An 18,331-nucleotide genomic window follows, 5' to 3' on the forward strand; every position below is an offset into this window, starting at 1 on the left:
CCCTTGTTTCATAAGCATGAATGGGAGATGCAAGCGTGCTACTGCAAAGGTAGGCATCACATTCTGCAATTGTAACGCTGGCTGTATTGAAGCAAGGAGAGAAGACCCACATGTTTTAGAAATTGTACAGTAAAACCTGCTCTTGATAGAGTGCTACTCTACTCTCTGTTGCATTTAATTTATTTATGGCTAGAGAAGATACATACTATTCTTAAATCTAAATTGTCTGTTCTCTCCTTTATCACTGACTTCCTGGAAGTCAGTAAAGTTATGCAAAGGTTAAATCAGAGCGAGATTACAATTGGAATTTTCACACTGCAAAATTATATATACAAAATTACTACTAGGTTATGAAAAAAAAAAACTGAGTCAAAACCAACATTGAACCTTATAACATGTTTGAGTTGTAAGTGGTTATTATGTGTACATGCATATATATGAACTGTTAGGTAGTGGGAAAGCACTCAGCATCATTTACTTTGTTTTGTGGTTTGTGCAGATTAACAAGATAGCAAACATCAGTTTTAGTTATGGTGACTTGTCTATGGTTTCATGACATCAGCATCTGTCTAATGCAGCAGATTACCTGCAATTCTCTTAAAATGATGCAGTACCTATCATAAAAACTGAGGTTGTTTGCTTCTTAAAAGAACAGCACGATAGGCAGTACACTCTAGTTTGCTGGCTAATAGGTCAGACAGGCTAAGATGGCTCTTCTGTCCAAACAGAAGGGTTGAATATGTTGCTTCTTTCTTATTTCTGAAGTGTGTAATCTAGTTCCACAGACCATCTGCTTGGTTGCTGTAATATTTCTCCTCTTTATCCTGCCTAACAAAATTAAGGTGTACAACAATACTCAGGGGATGATTGGAATGATTCCTTTAAACCACATTTGTGTATTTTTCCTATTTTCTTGTTCTGTCATTTTGGCAATAGACACACAGATAAGCTTGTTTCTTATTTAATCTTTCTTTTCTAAATAAAGGTTTTTCGCCCTAAGAAGCAGTATTGCAGCAATGTTAATGCATTCTCTCACACATATGTTCCCAAAATTTGTGGCCAGTACTAGCATTTTATTGGACTGGTTTGTTTCAACAGTGAAAGCTGACGTTTTTGAAAAAAAATCTGATATTGCAATGTGACTTTGCTGCTTTGCTGTGACTAAATACTTGCTTTAGTCTTGTTTTAAATGGAAGTATCACAGCATTATGCAGAGGCTACCATAATGTGTTGCCCCTCTTCAGGATAGTTTCTTCTATTGTATTTATTTCATAAAGAAGAAAAAAAAGAGAAAACCCAAGCTGAACCTTTGGAATTGTTATTAAGTAAGAAGAATGCATTTATACAGACAAATTGGCATGGGTTCCCAGAATGCACATCTCAGAACATTGCTAGAAAAAGAATGGTGTAAAAAATTCTGTCATTGGTTGAAACTTAAGTCAGATGGCAAATCTGTAAATAGACATTCAATGTTCATTCAGGTGCTGTGACTCAGAGGTGAAGTGAGCGGACCCGGCACTGCCGCGGTCAGAGCTGTAACACTTTGGAGCCACTCTTGTGGAAAGAGAAGCTGGAGAGGACAGGAGGTGAGCAGTGATTGCATTGGTCATGTCAGGCTGGGCCTGGGCATTTTGGTCCTGGCAGGCCTGTCAGAGCAGTGACTGCCCCCGAGGAGGTTTCAATTCCGCTGGATGCTTTGGAAGTTACTTTGGAGGTATAGTTGTTGAAAGAGAAGCTAGTAGTAATAATTCTGCAAACCATGCTGCGTATAAGGATTCTTGGATGGAAGAAAAATACGTACATGCCTGGTGGGTTTATATATATATATGTATTTATATAAATAATAAAAAAAAAATATATATACGTTTAAAATCCCAGCTTCTCACATGTGCTTCTAGGTGATAAGTAGAAAGCATTTGAAAAACCCTTATCCCAGTGCCACCTTTTCATTGCTAACCAGTTTACTCAAGTCAGCACAGCCTTGACTCTATCAAAGCTGCTACCTTTGTTTTGTTTACTTTGTTATTCTTGTTTGGAAAGCAGGGAAGTAGCGTGCAATTAGCTACAGAGTTTCTCATGGAGGATAACGGGAGTGTCAGTGGAAGTCTACATGTCTCAAACAGTTATTAGCTTTCTCATCTTAATAAAAGCTCCCATGTTCTTCAAAATTTTCTTCGTTTCTTCGTATGCAAAAGCAATAAACTGAACGAGGAATACAATTACTGGGGTTTTAAAAACAAATTTGGATGGTTTCTGAGAAGCTGAAATGGGCACAGCTAAATGGGAAATTACACGACTCTAGACAATGGAGAATATTTTGCTTGTGTCTTGTCTCTCTCATTCAGAGTTTTCAAATTCTGGAATAATAATTATTGTTGTTTAGAGTACAAATCACAGTAATCTCAATTGAATACTCACAAATATCCATTTGGTCCAAATGTTCTCACAGTGACATTAAGGTATAATGTCACTGAAAACAGGATACCTTCTGCTTTTCTGTAACTGTTTAGACTTCACTGTTCAATTAAGTCTGAAACTGAAGGGAAAAGAGAAAAGGTATGACATATGCCAGACCTCTTGCAATCCTTCTTGGTGTGTGAACCTTTATTTTCTTTTTAGGGAAAATAATAAAAGAAGAATGATTCTATTAAATTTTTTTTTGCAACTCTTTTGGGTCGAATCTGCTGGCCTGTGCACTTCAGATTTAACTTCACCATGAATCTGTCTTCCTTACCAAATGGATTGTAATTTTCTGAACCAACCTTTCCACTTGAGGCTAATCCTTTTAGGAAGAGGTAATTTTCCTGTTTATCTTAATTGACATGTTCCCTAAATTTCAATCTCCGCATTAACTTGACCTTAATTATGTGGCCTCATTGATAAAATGAAGGTTACCCAGGCAAGTTCTATGCATGATTAATATTTTTTATTGTGTTTGTACCAATTAAAAATCTGAACCCTCTTCCTAATCTTTTTGTTCAATCATTTCTAAAAATGTGTGTAAAGAACACTTATGGTGCTTTTTGGTCTTTTTTAAGTTCTTAAAAGAAAAGTATTATATGTGATGAATATACTTTGATGTAAACCTGTGTATTTCCATGTTTCTCTTTTCATAAGAAAAGTATGCTTTGATTTTGTGAATGCCATCATTTAGTCTTGAGAGGCTTCTATTGCTTAATATTTCATTTATTAAAATTAATTTTCCTCCAGTCAGACATGTATTACATACACTAATAGATTATTACAGTTGAAAGTCTTCTAGTACTGTCAGGTAGACTGGGTTAATCTTAAAATTTGAACCATTGATTCATAGCTTTTAATCACTATTTATCTGAATAAAATTTAATTATTTACTTCTAATTTGAGCTATAGTTACTACTGACTTTAACTTAGAATAAGCAGTAAATGCCTAAAATTCATGCATTAGAAATTCATTCTCACAGTCACAGAAGGCTGAGCAGACTTGCAAGTAGGAGAGGACTTCATGCTCCAGGTGTTTTTGTCCTGTACAATTGAGTTGTTAGAAAGAGACTACAGTACTTTGGGAAAATCTAGCTCTGCTGTTATTATCAGTAACATTCACAGCTGATTTGTAGTAAAATGCAAGATGGTCTGGTCTCTGAATAAATATCTTTCTGACGGCACAGGATGATAATTGCTCTGCCAGCACTTTCTTTGGCACCTACTTATCTCAGCTGAAATGATTGATAAAAATATTTTTGTACTGACGTTGAACACTTCTAAATTATATAATGATTTTTATATTATTTCACATTTACTCTGAAGAAAGTTCATGCTAAATTGAGTTTCACTGCTGTCAGTATCTTTATTAATCAGAATAGAAGTATGGTGTGTTTCCCACTTTTTTGCACAAGATCAATTTTTACAGCAAGACTTCCTCTTTCTTTTCTTGGAGCAACATGGAGAGTTATGTATGAGGATATCAAGTCACTGACTTCAAACAGAAGACAAATTCACTAAAGTGAAAATGATTGTGATAGTTCTCTAATTTCCCCCACAGTGTATGTAAAACTGACTTTTAAAGTGTTTAGTGGATAATGGATCATGTAAGGTCAGTACTAGCCATAGCTGTTATGGCTATTATTTTCTCCTTTCATGGGAGGGTGCTCAGCAAAATGAGATTGTCACGCTCTTTTTTTTTTGAGAGGACAGCGACAGACAGTTAAAAGCCTCTTCATGTAAGGATGTTATTTCATAAAGACACCAGCACTGGATTATCCCCTTCACTTTAAACTTCTGCCAGCTTGTACAAAGAGATAAAACAAAATAGCCCCAATCCCAGGGGTGGAGAAGTGCTGGCCAGATCTGCCCATGTCCACAGCTTTCATTTTGATTAGTCACATGTGAGGAAAATTCACTTAGGCTGAGAGGTAAATTTAATACCAGTTATGCCCATGCTGTTCATATCACAACCATTTTCACATGATGCCACTTAATTCCCTAAGAAGCAGAAAGGTAAATCGGTGGCTGGCCAGCTAAGGTGTCATAATGCATTAGGACCAGGGCTCGCTGCAGGGGATAATGGTTCTGATTGCTGTTGACTCATGTCTCCACCAACTGCCTCATGTAAAATAAGTGACATTTAAAAGGCATCAAGATGTGAGAAGAGGTGAAAAAAAAAAAGGAAGAAGGAAAAGCAGAGTACTAAACTTGCCACTTGAACATAAAGTCCCTTTTTCACCCTAAGTGGTATAAAAATGATAACTCAACATGCCATAGGTGACCTGTGCTGTGCTTTGAACTTCCTGTCTTGTGTTTTTAGAGAAAAATCTGTAAAATTGCTTCTGGGAACTGCTCCAACATGTTATCATTTATTTCCCATTTAATTTTTTTTCTACTGTTTTTTTTTGCCCTTGGATATCAGTCTATTCATCTTTTAAAAAGCTTAAGGCTGAATCAAGTTAGGGAATGGTATACAACAAGAGGCAGCCTAGTCTCTGAAGGCCCATTTAAGTCTATTTTTATAAAAAGAATCAAATTCCAGTTTACAGTAAGCATATGCTTCAGTTGACATCTGTTTCTAAGACTTGGATGCTTTGTTTGCATAACAGGCACCAATAAATGGCCTTGTTTTAAGTCTGCTCACTCAGTTGTATTTGGGTTGTTCAGCTGGGGATTTGAGTTGCAGCTGATCCCCTACCGCTCATAGCAGATATGAGAGGGAAGAAAAAAAAAATCTGAGAGACACAGTCTTATTTATTAATGCAGATTTCAGCATTCTCAACAACGCATTTTCTTTTTGTTAGGTGACTACTAAATACTTCTTTGCCCAGGTAGAGAAGCATTTGACAGTATCAAGTATTAAAGATAATAAAAAGTTTATTTTTTTAATGTTGTATTCAATAACATTTGTATGGTTCTCAACTGACAAAGCCTGGTGCATGTAATGCTGGGAATTAAGTGGATGATATCCGTAAGAAATGCATTTGTTATGGCAATATATGTTATAGTGATTTTTAAAAATTACTTTTGTTTTCTTTAAGTGTCCATGTCCTACTGATGACACAGTCTAAAATATTTTGTAAGCAAAATTTAATTATATCTGCTTCCTTGGGAAAGCAAATTCTGGACTTCTCAAGGGAAAATTCAGAAGTGTATATGTTGCTTCTCCAGCTTGCAGAATATAAACCTTCCTCTGGGAAGTGATGCATTCTGTGGCAATTATATGGTATTTCGCTCATACGTATAACAGTTTCAACACACTTCTATGAAACCTAGGTAATGCCTGTAAAGAGTACAAAAATGTATCAGTAGTATCACAGCTCTATAATTACCTTGCTTAATAACTACTGTAGTTTTTTAAAAGCAATAATATCAGCACTGCTTCCTTGTTAGTATTTTGAACTTCCCCCCTAAATTATTGCAAAGTGCTCTCTAGTAGTGTACAGAATATGTAACATATTTCAAGTGGATTTACTTATCAACTTTTTCTAGTGGTACCAACAGCAGTAGTGTGAAATATATCTACTGCATTTACTCTTATCCATTGCACCTACTTTCTTTTTCCCTTTAATTTTTATATATGGTAAAAATTTCATTGAAGAGAGATTTTAGATGACAGGACTGTAATTTTAAAACCAATAGAAGAGGTGTAAGCAATTTGAGCTTAGCTGAAGCATAATCTTAGGTTGTCAAGAAGAAACCCATTCTCCCTATGCTAATCAATCAGTATATCAACCAACCAATCATCTCCTCAGCTTAGCATATATCCTAAGGTTTGATATATCTATTAACTGCCCATCATGCAGCTGGTCTCCAGTTGATGAGATTCCCCCTATCTTGGCATTTGGAGGCAGACAACTGAGCTATCAGAGCCTCAGATAAATACTAAAGTGGAGATTTCAATCCTGTTCCTGATAGCAAAAGACAATCCAGGAATATAGAATATATTTTTAGAAAAGAACACATAGAGAATTACATTTTCAACAGTGTGTTATATGTGAAAATTGCATATATTTCATGATCCCTTCTTCCTCCACCCCCTCCCTTCCCAGAAGTGGCAGGAAATTACTCTTATATTGTGACTCAAACTCTTAACAGAAAAAGAGAACAAGAAAGAGCTAAAATTAGTTTTTAACTGCTAATTACTATAATGGTGTTATTCAATTCCTTTTTTAAAAAAAGTGATTTTCCTTGTTATTGCGGCATTGTTACTCTATAGATGAAGAGCTCTATGAAAATAGTGTGTCACAACAAACTTAAACCTTAGGGAGAAAAGTTTGAATTTCAGACGATTATATACCTGCCTTTCTATTTGTGAAGTCTGAGCTCAAAACCCATTAAGTAAAAACATAAACTAGGTATGGAACAGTCTACCTGCTAATATGGAAGTCTGGCATGAGATTTAACTTAGTGTTTCAAGGTGCAAGAAATGCTGCAGAAATTGATGACTTACTGTGTTGGCTTTGCTATTAGTAAAAAACTGCCTCAAAAAAGAAGTGGCCTAGACTGCATTTTGTAAGAGCTTGCTATGCCCTAGGGAGAATCCTAGGGTGGCCCAAGGGTCTGTCTTCACCATGGGGTGCAATGTAGGACACAAGGGACAGGTCACCCTCTCAAACTGCACTATCAAAAGATGGGGCCCAATCTCTGTGCTGGCATATCACTGAGCAATTCGTGAAGTCAGAGGATGTGTGCTAAATTAATAAAAAATTTGATCAATTCTCTTCCCTGACCTACCAACAATAAACATAAGCATATTGTTATGAGGTTAGCTTATAGGCCTTTTCATGCTTCCATTTAATTAAATTGAGTGTAATGATTTGCTTTGCTTTTGTTCCTTTGTTTCTGAGACTCAAACCACTGAATGTTCTGAAATACATTTTTTCAACACTGAAAAATTGCATAAGTCTGTAAGCTACATATCTTAGTCAAAGCACATTGTTCTTGACATAAGAGCACTTCTGTGTCAATGTAGAAAAGTAAGTTTTTATACTGCTCTACTGTTTTTCAGCAGAATTCTTGTAGCACATATTTGCATTTTTATGGCTTGTAACATAAAAATATCATGGTTTAGGTCATGATATATTACAGTAACATGGAAATGTGAAAATAATCAGGGAAAGTATTTCAGGCTACTTTGAAGACTAAATTCTAATCTTATCACTTTTATATCCTCCTTTGCCATAACCCACTGAAACACCGATTTCCTGAGAAGGTTACCCTTGGATTTGACTCTGCAAAATTATCCAAAGCACTAACACATATTAATATAATAAAGGCTACTTTGTTTTTCAGAAAGACCATGCATATTTTAAATCCAAGGTTGGTTCATTAGCTGGGATACACAGGCATAATACCAGTTGAAGATCTGACCCACTATATTTAGTGGTCATGAAAAGTTTCAGACCAATAGCTGTGGTTTTTGAAACCATTCAGGCAAAACCAGCTTTCAACAATAGTAGTGGAAGTTCTCCTGTGTTACCCTGTGAATGTATGTCAAACCTCACCTGGAAGGAGCTGGAGGATCCTGAAATCCTTGGCCTTTGAGAAAAATAATTGTAAATACTTTCCTTTGATATAGATTTCCTTAAACTATTACAGTCTAAATTCATGTGGAATGTGGACCCATAAACGGATGAAAAGTCTGGTTCATCTTTGTACAGCATTCTCATTTATAGAGCTTGTTACAAATCTTATTCCATCTAAGAGATGAAAACAAGGTTTAGTGACGTAGAGAGATTTTCTGCAAGGTGGCTGTCAGTAGTGTAGACTTTTAAAAATTGCACACTTAGCACCAGTTGAAATTACCCCAGGAGAAAGAAGCAAGGCCTCTTCACTACAGGCACCTAACAAATTTATCTAAGAATGTGAAGGATGCATAGCCACCATTTGCCGGTACGTGAATTTCAGAGTACACTGTTTTGTTAGACAAATGCTGCCCAAAGCCTTCAAACTGAACTGTGCATGCAATTATTATTTCCACTTGTATCAAGTTTATATCTCCTGGCTTTGCAGAACAGACGCTTTTCTAATTTTGGTTAACTATGTAGAATGGTGGAGTTGATAAAGGAAAAAAATATGAGTCAGAAGCTGCTGGGACCTAAAAGGTGTTGTCTTTGTTTAGTTAATTTGGGGGGGAAAAAACAAACAGAAGAAATCCAAGCTCTAGACACAACTTGTGAAATCACCCAAATAAATTCCACTTTATTTATCTTGAGCATTACGTAAGGGTGCATAGGGCAATTACACAAACTTCCATGCTCTGTATCAGATACTTGGGGAAGATAAGCATATTAGTAACCCACATTAATCTACAAGTTTTTATCTTCTCTACCTATCATATATCTCTAAACCCCAAAACAAATAACCTAATGAATCCAAACCAACAATGAAACCCCATGGGGGGAAGGGCGGGGGGGGGCAGAATAAAAACAACCACAAAAAACCCCGAACTAGTTTCCTCACTTTATGTACAGACAAAGTGAAACTAGGATATTGGAATTGACAAAATAGAGATACAAGGCTACAGCTGAGATATGGTTGATTGTATCTCTAAGCTATTGTGAATACTGGAAAAAGGCAGTTATATAATTGAGCTATCCAACTATTTGGGCATGGTTCTTTAAAATCTTCCTTTCTCTATTTAGTTTCTTGTTTGTGAAGCAAATAAATATGTATGCACTCCAGGTTTATTGTTACATAGTTAATGTTACAGTTCAAAATAATTGAATATTCTTTTTCTATGCTTCTCAGAATGAGTGCTCATTTAAATCAGATATTATGAAAACCAGATGACTAATCCTAAATTCAGGTGTACTACCACTCAGGCTAGGCAGATTGCTAGTTGATCATGCTAAGATGCTCCCTTATCCATTATTGGATCTGAAAAAGAGGAGGATTAAGAATTATCTGACTTCTCAGTTAATGTGCAAATCATCTAAAAGCTCAGCTTAGAAAGGTCTTAGAAAGCAGAACAGCACTAAAATAATAATAATGTCTTAAGAATTTTTAATAATATAAATGTGCCGTATCACATTTTTAGAGTGAAAATAGAGTTTTGTGGTTTCTATCTCAGATGGTCTTTTATCTCTCTCTTCCTGTTTTTGTAATTATGTATGAATGTCCTAGAACTCTACTTCTAATTAAATTTTTTTTATTGCAATTAGAAGTTGTCACTTGGGACAAATTCACACTGTTGGAATTTAATAACAATTATATTATTTTCAGGCAATAGTAGAAAATAATTTGTTAAATATCTTTGGAAATGAGCGTTAATCTATTTACTTTTAACAAGGCATAAGGCAGGGAAGGGAAAGTATATCTTGGGAAATATATTTGTATAATGAATCTATGATCTTTGCAGGGGTTTTGTCTGTAATACATATTTCTAGTATCTTTCTCTGCTCTTGGTTATTTTGAAAAACACCCTTCATTGAAAAGATTGAAACACTATTTTTCTGTATTTTCAAGGAACAGGAGAGTCTGTGAACCAGAAGGCATCTCTTAATGTTCCCTCTTTGCATTTTTAGGCTAGTTCTGCTGTTTGCTATAGTAATATTTGTTTTAGCATTTCTATCACTCCAGTATGTATACTTGCCTTTCAAAATCTGTGAAAAGTATTTAAAAAGAAAAGAGAAAATGCTAGTATTTCAAAACCCTATTATAATACATTTTCAAATATGTCAGACACATCTTTGTTAAAATTAAACCAAGGATTGGTTTTGAGCGAATAGCCCTATATCCTTACAGATGCTGTGGATGGATGCATCTAAGCTGCTTATTATATTGATGGGTTTTGCTGCTCTGCAGCAAATGAAAACAGGCAGCTGCTTCCTCCATCAAAGCAAAAAGCAGCCTGAGTTTTTATTAAACGAGTGTTCATTTCTTCTATTGCCAAAATTCTTACACAAAACAAAAGAGCAGTTTTAGCACATTATTGCTTAACTAGACATGAACAACTGACAGCAAGTGATAAGCCTGTCTGCTTTTCACAACTGGTAATCATTTTTGGAATAGATGTTTTAATATAGTTGAATATAAAATTTTGTAATTTACATCTACAATGGTACATAAATTTATAGATCCAGTTTTTTGCAGGAGAATGAAGGCTATAATCACAAAAGGTTTGTTCCAGTGTTGTTTAATTTTTAATAACTATTTGAAAACTAGGTACCCCCCCCAGCCCACTCCCAACACAAATTCATCCATTTGAAAAAGATGTTAAAGACGATCATACCAGCAGATTTGTACAGTTGGCCAATTTTTCTTATGGAAGGGATATGCGTACATTTACAGCTTTGACTTGTTACTGTATTTCCACATCAGTTCCCCTGAGCTTCTGAAGTTTGTGCTCTAAAAGACATTTGCAGATTGCAGACCATCATGTTTCCCTCCTAGTCGTGAATAATAATGAGAGTGAAAGTGAGAGATACAGTGCTGAGGCCATTTTGCCTAGCCTGAAGATCTCAGCCAGTGCTTATACATATTTTTCAATGATCTGAATATCATGAATTCTGCTTTAGATTGGAAGAAAGACAAGAGTTTTCTACAAAATGTATGTGCATAGGGAAAAAATGTTTCTCTTTATATTCTCTTCTATTTTTTTCCTGGTGTTCTTGTACCTTTTCAAACTCACTTATAGCATTCCTGCTGTGGAAAAGTAAGCTAGCCATTCTCCCTGCCTCAAATTACTCCTCTTCACTGGACTTAAAAGGTGGTTTGCCATCTGCAAAAGCCAGGTGCAGTAAGGCTCAGATATAAGGTGCTGCTGTAAAGGCTATTAAATAATTTTATTTTTTCATACTGAGTGCATTTATTGCTGAAGTTACTCACTTGTAAATACTCTTGGGGTAAATTTCAGAATGGAAAATCTCAGATTGGACAACTGGACTTTCAAAATATGTTAGCTCTTAAAGATTCTGGTATATGAGGTGGTCAAATCTCCAGAGGGGCACAGTATTTAGTAGCTGTCCACCTTTTGAAAATCTGCTCTCAGATTCATTTTTGTAGTTAATAATTCTACAGTTCCAGGCACACCATCTGCAACTAACTTGCAATGATGACCTTTTTTTTATCTGTGTCTGCTGTAGATAGGTGTAAACCTAAAATTTTGTCTACTGAAAACAGTGAAACAACAAGGATTTTCTTCAGTGAGTTTTTTCCTTGCTTAACAATTTCCTCCATTTCTTCATTTTACTAAAGTGATCAGGTTTGTCTTTGGATTATTATGAAAGTTATTTTCCATGGAATATTTTCACTTCTCTATGCATGCATTTTATAGTATCTAAAAAATTAATATTTGCAGTATTAGTGCCTTATTTTGTGTGTTTGCATTGTTTAATTCAATAACTTTAGATGGGATCTTAGGTAGCAGGGATTACCAATTATCCTTTCATCTATGTCTCATTTTGTGTGGATGAGGGAATGAAAATAAAATCTTTACTTCCTGACTATCCCAAGAAACATTTTTAATGGTAAAATTATATTGAAAAGGGGCTTGGGGTATGGAGTTTGAAGAAAGTTTAGAGATAGAAATTTTTTTGAGAGCTATCTATGCCAACTAACTACAGCTGTGCAATTATTTGCAGGTAATCTTTACTCAAGCAATTACTCAAATTAGAACACCCGTGTTATATGTTACTACTGAGGTGTATTTGGCAGACATGCACTGTGCCTCCACCTGGTATCTAGTCTTAATTGTGCTATTCATAATTTCATGTTCTAGCTTTGACTTGGAAGTGAAGTTTACTGCTCCACTGACAGTCGGGCTCATAATATTGGTTAGAGTTTAATTTTGAAATTGGCTCCTAAGTACTGAGCTGTTGAACCTTGATTTTGATCTGCTCTCTTACATCTCCAGCAGAGGTATTACCCTCAGATCTGCTTACCCTCAGCAGATGGACTGTGCTTCTTGCTGTGCACGGTGGTGGTGATCCACAGAAAAACTAACCAGGATAAAATTATCAAGCTTATCTTCCAATATGACTTGAATACAGTCACATAGTCGGTAGAAAATAAGGTTTTATACTGTAATATTAGGGTCGTGACAATGCTATAATACTCTAAGGATGGAAAAACCTTATTTTAAGATCCCAGAATTCCTTATGTTATATTCCTAGAATAGCTTTTCCCAGTAAATACCTTAGTTTTGGGGATTTTCCATCTTCCCTATAGTCTTTTAGCAGAGGTGATGGGGAATAATTGCCTGTCTGGACAGGCCATTAATTTAACACCTCTGCACAGTCTATTGTAGTGCTAAAGGCTTGTCTGCTCTCCACTAACCATGTATCTCGGTGTGGAAGGATAGAAAGTGCCTTACTTAAGATCAGAAAACAGTTCATCATTGCTCAGTGCAGTTGCTGGTATGACTTTTGAGACATTATTCATCATTTTGCCTGAAAATGCTTTTTCTTGCCTCTCACTTTGATGACTATTAAAGCAAATAAGGTGATTTCATGTAGTCAAGAATCGGGACATACTAGAAAAAATATCTTTTTGAGTGTATTCATATGGGGAAAATGACTGACTTTTCAAATTTAAATTGTCTTTGCTTTTGAGGGTAAAGATAGGATTTGTACAAAATTTACTTGAGACTTCAAATGAATAGGAAGACTTCTCATAGTTTAATAGTGCAAATAAAAGACAAAATTCGAATGTTGAGATCAGACATCTGTACATGGGGCTGTGAGAAGTGCTGGGGAAATGTGAAAATACTTTCAATTTGGCTTAGCTTTGAAAGTAACTTCTTAATCTGCTAGCATGAGTTAAGCACTTGTGGGACAGCTTTATACCTCCTACTCAAAGCTCTCAGGGACAGCTCACCTGTCACCTCCACTTGTCCCTGTATTTCCTGTGTGTAGTGCTGGCAGACAGAAGAGTTCCACTAATCTTGTACTATCCCAGTTAAAGTAATCAGTAGCTACCATGATTTCTTTGCACCTGTGGAGCACTGCTGAGACATAATAGCTCCAATAGTCAGATGTCTTTCTTAAAAATACACATCTCAAAATTCTTTTCTACTAACATGATGTTTTTAAAGAACTTCACATCAGATCTCAATATTTGTTATCCAAAGGTTGACAACATTCTGCAAAATATGTGGTAAAAAGCAACAGGAAGAGAGAAACAATTGATTTTTTTTTTTTTAAATACTGGATAATTTATTTCTGGTAGACAATTTTCTGTACTATCAGAGTATTCAGCATTTTTTTATTTGTTGCAGAAGAAGCATAGGCTTTGTGTAACTTTGGACTAAAAAAACAAACATCCTCAAAAGGCTGTCTACATGTGCCTTGGTCCACATGGCTTGAAGGTTGCTCTAAGAAACTATTGTGCCATGGCTAGTGCAGAAAGACCTGATACTTTCCAATACCAAGCACTATGAGAGTGATAAAACTAACTTATGTGTCTTTCCATTATTATGATTTTTTTAAGTTTTATTCTTCTGTAGGAAGAGCTTGGGTACTTTTCCTTGGTTACATCATACCTCATGGTGTAAGGATGACTTGGATTATTTTTCTCAGTCTTCCCATAATTTCATTCTGATGTCTAAGTAACTTAATCTGTCTCTGTCTCTTACTTTGGTTCCTGATGTGCAAACTTGAGATAGTAGAAATTCATGATATCATCAAGTTCTTGTGAGGTAGACTCCATTGCTGTGGTGACATTTTATGATATGGTGACACGTGCTGTAGGAATGCCTGTGTTTTGTGATGCCTGCACTATGATGAATTTGTAGCATTTCTCTATTCACCATTGTACAATTTAATGATGATATTTTTCTACTCCTTCTACTGTAATGCACACCATAAATCTGTCTGAAAGTAGACATCATCTTTCTTATGGCATTTGTACTTAGAATCCTGCTCCATCCTAGCGGTAAAAGGATACTTCAGCAGTTGAAATGTGGGCAGGGACGAGCTCTGTCTCTGTCCCATGTCTTCAGACATACCCATTCTTGAGGGTCTCCTTTGAATGCCAGTGTAACTTAATTTTTCATGTATTTCAATAGAGATTCCAATGCTTTCTGGCAATTAGTTTCTGTTTTCAAGTTGTAGTTAACAAGGTGGTAAAGATTTTTAAAACCTCCAGTAAATGTCACAAAATATTTATTTTTGAAAAAAGAAACTCTTGTTTCTCTCTGTTACATCATACAGTGAGATTTTTTAGCCTCTCTCTCTAGGACTTGTAGAATATTTATAGCCTTGAAAATATAAGCACCATTTGGGGGTCTTTTGATATTCTTTTGCCTATCCATCTGTAAATAGTTTGCTATCATGTAAGTAATTGTGCATGCAAATAGGAAGCACACAATATTGTGTATTTGTAATCAAATTCAGAAATCAAAATGAAAATAATTTTATTTTAAATATGAAAGAATTATTTTGAGTGTGTTCATAGGAAACTTAATCCATATCCATATGTATGTGTTTGCAGGAAATAAATTATGCTTTTCACAACGTAGTAGTAGTTGTTAATTCATAGGAATTCTGCATTTCTGCATTACAGCTGTATGTTTTCTAACAGAAGCAGAACTATCTTTCTAATACTTGCAACTTCAAAATGTAGGTCATTGTGTTGGCGAATGTAGGTCAGAGTGAGGAGGAAGAAGACAGAATTCAAACTCCTCCACATGGATCTTTAAGCTTATCCCTGTTTTGAAGGCAAAGAGGCTTACCTACCTGTTCAGGCACGTGAAGCTTTTCCTTTCACTAAAATTAACACTGGTATCCTGGCTTCTGGCTTCTTGGCTTAGCTGGGAGCACTGTGTGCTTCCACGCTTGTGACTTGCTCATGAAAGGCCTCCTGACTCCTGCTTCTTTAGCTTCCAGCTGCTTATGCCATTGCTGAGGTGACCTTTCCTTCCCTGTGGAGGAAGGCAGTGGGAAGGAGAGCTGTGCTCGTTGCTGGCATCTGCCTAAAGAAAAGCATTGTCCTTACAAAGGTGCTTCACCCTTCTCTCAGCACAGAGCTATCTGATACACCTGCAGTTCCAGCTGATATCAGCATTGAAATGGCAGCAGGGGAAGGACAGTGACCCCTCAGAAAAGATTCAGTGACACCATTCAAAGTGCCCTCTCAATAATAACTGCAGAAAAGTGAGAGACATTTGACTGAGGGTACTGAAAAGTCGGATGTTGAAGGGTTTGCTATAATTGACTAGTATTTTTAAAATTCACACATGCTAGAAGTTTGCTATGAAAGCGTTTCAGTTTTTTATGTTTGTGAGTGTGAGGGTTTTTGGAATGTGAGATATAAGTATTATAAATGGTGTTAAATTAGCCGTGTCTTCACTAAATATTAAAAAACTTTTATTGCTTGAGTATATACCAGTCACTGCAAACTGAAACATTCTTTATGTTACACTCTAAAATATTTAAACAGTCATTATATTTATTGCAAAATCTGCCATTTTAGCATATTTCAGTGCTCAAAAGCATTGAAATGCTCAAAGGGAGATGAAAAACTCTGTACAATTCTTAGTGTATGTTTCACTAAAGAATGGGTAGTCTTGTGTGAGTATTTTATTTTAACCCTTAGCAAGTCTAAGAAAAATATCACAGTCAAAAACACCTGATCAGACTGAACTGTCATAAACAGGACAAATACAAGTGTTGCATTAGTAATTTTGTCATACATATGTATCATCAGTCTATCTTTTTCCCTTTAAATATCTTTTTAATACAAACGTTATATGTAAAGTTTTGGACAAATCCTCCCTTGGCTTTTGCTTGATCTGCATGTAGTCAAGACATTTTAAAATTTTCATTATTTCTCACTAGGAGTAAGGGTAGTTCAGAATACTTACTGGATGGAAAGGATTAATTATATTGATGATGGTTTCAGTCAGGCTTTAAGTGATTTAAAGGATGACAGTTTTCTCCCAAACTCCGGGTTCTGTCAAAAATGTAGTGATGTTTTTAACCTTGAGAACAAAATATGGTAACAATGGTCTAAAGGATACGTATACATAGGAAGCTGGATGGAATTCAACTTACTTGTCTAGAAATATCTAAAAGATGCTCTATATGTCAAATAAGTTTACTGGAACCATTGAAATGTCTGTAGTTCATAATATGAAGTTTGTGTCTCAATTCTTAATGTCACGTGTTGGTGGAGGGGGGGAAGTCAACTCTGGACTTTACCTGTGGACAGACATGTAAACATGGTTTTTCATTGCTAAGCAACTACAGATGAAAAACACATACAAACATAATTCAGCTGCATATGCCTTTTATTCTTCCTCCTTTAACTTTGGGAACCTTTGCAGACGCAACTCAAGTTCCTGAGTATGAGTCTGGTTTCCTCAGGCTCCCTCCAGCAATGAAGTCTGGTGCCTGCAGGAGGGCATTCAAGGCACACAGGATCTGTGCTGTCCTCTCCATGGGCCACAGCACTTCAGCTGGACATTCCAGTCAGGTGGGAAACTGGTCTGGCAAAACAGCCAGTTTCATAAGAGACTGGTTTTGAAGAAATAAATGTACATGGAAGCCTCCAAGTCGTTGTCAATGTTGATGATGACCTATGTAAGTTTTATGATGGAAGCTAATGAATTCATGAATAATACAGATTGGGTGCAGAAAGTGTGAATGCTCCTGGCTATTTCTGTAGGAGAACTAGGGGAATTCAAATGAAAATGGCAGGGAAGCAAGTATAAAATGAGAGAGGAGGGGTTTCTTTATATAGCAGGGTGAAACTGTGGTGCTTCCTGGTGCAGCTCTAGAAAGTTTATCACAGAACAACCAGAACAATCCTTCAGTGCCTGTTAAGAAGAATTTAGCACTTGTATCTCCTCTTCTCCTTCTTCTGAATTTCTTGAGCCACAACTAGAAATCACACTTTTCTTGCCCTAGTCCGGGATTTGTCCTTAGTATGTGCTGCTTACAGTCAGACTGATGCCTGACCTAACACAAACTAAGAGAAAAGGAGCTAAATAAAAGAAACTGGAAAGAAATTGAGTGACTGTAGGATGATTATGATGATGGTGATGATGATGTAGCTAATGAAAAACTAGAGGGCTCCTGTCCCCTGTTGTAAATAGGCTACAAGGCAAAGTTGGCCTTTCATCTGGCCTAGTACAAACAGGTTAATGTTCATGTGAATGCCCAAGTGAATTAAATTTTATGTGACTTTTAAAGTCTTGAGTATTCCATATATATGTGTAGACATATGTTTATGTTTATGTGTGTGTATGCATGTATCTATAAATTTCTGATCACTAGTTGTGATGAAATCTATGAAATACTCAATTCCAATGCTTAAATCCTAGGTCTTCTTTTTGTTTTTCTTTTTATTTATGGCAAATATAGAACATAAAACAGTGGGTAGAGCTCTGCAAATGGTAATGTGCATTCAAATATTATTTTATACCAGAAAAAATCTGTTCTAAGAAGGCAAATATCTTTGTTTTATAGGTCTCTGGCCATCTGAAGAAGTGCTGGCTTACTACTGCCTAAAGCATAATGAAATATTCAGGTACAGAGTTAAACATAAAAAGATATTTTCCAATCTCTTAGTTTTATTGTATCTGCATGGTAAAGATTGCTATGATTTAAGTCTTCAGATTAAATTTAAAATGTTCAAGGTGAAAACATGTTGCTCTTAACAAAGAATTCTCAGCTGCCTTTGGGTACTAATATTGCACAGCAAGCTTTCTGCTATATGTCAAAGACTTTTGATTTCCACTCAAGGCGTTTTATTTCACTTTGATTTTTGGGAAACAAAAGTGAAGCTCCAATCGATCAGTGCTGATTGTGAAGGTCAGGAAAAATAAGATATTCTTTAAACTGACATCTGTTGCAAAAGCAAGCAAAATATTATCTGATGAAATACATAAAAATCACTGCTTATAGTAAGAGGAATTTGCACT

At 35.8% G+C, this 18,331-nt stretch overlaps 1 protein-coding gene across 1 annotated transcript in view; it reads left to right on the top strand.

The window, feature by feature from the left end:
* Positions 1-18,331, top strand: part of CAMKMT (calmodulin-lysine N-methyltransferase) — a 211,724-nt gene that overhangs the window by 149,623 nt on the left and 43,770 nt on the right. Inside the window, exon 4 of the mRNA XM_058802337.1 lies at positions 17,877-17,937. Within this exon, the coding sequence (XP_058658320.1) occupies positions 17,877-17,937 (61 nt within the window). The remainder of the gene's footprint in view (positions 1-17,876; positions 17,938-18,331) is intronic.

This window comes from Ammospiza caudacuta, chromosome 3 (assembly GCF_027887145.1).
Source record: "Ammospiza caudacuta isolate bAmmCau1 chromosome 3, bAmmCau1.pri, whole genome shotgun sequence".
Taxonomy (NCBI): Eukaryota; Metazoa; Chordata; class Aves; order Passeriformes; family Passerellidae; genus Ammospiza; species Ammospiza caudacuta.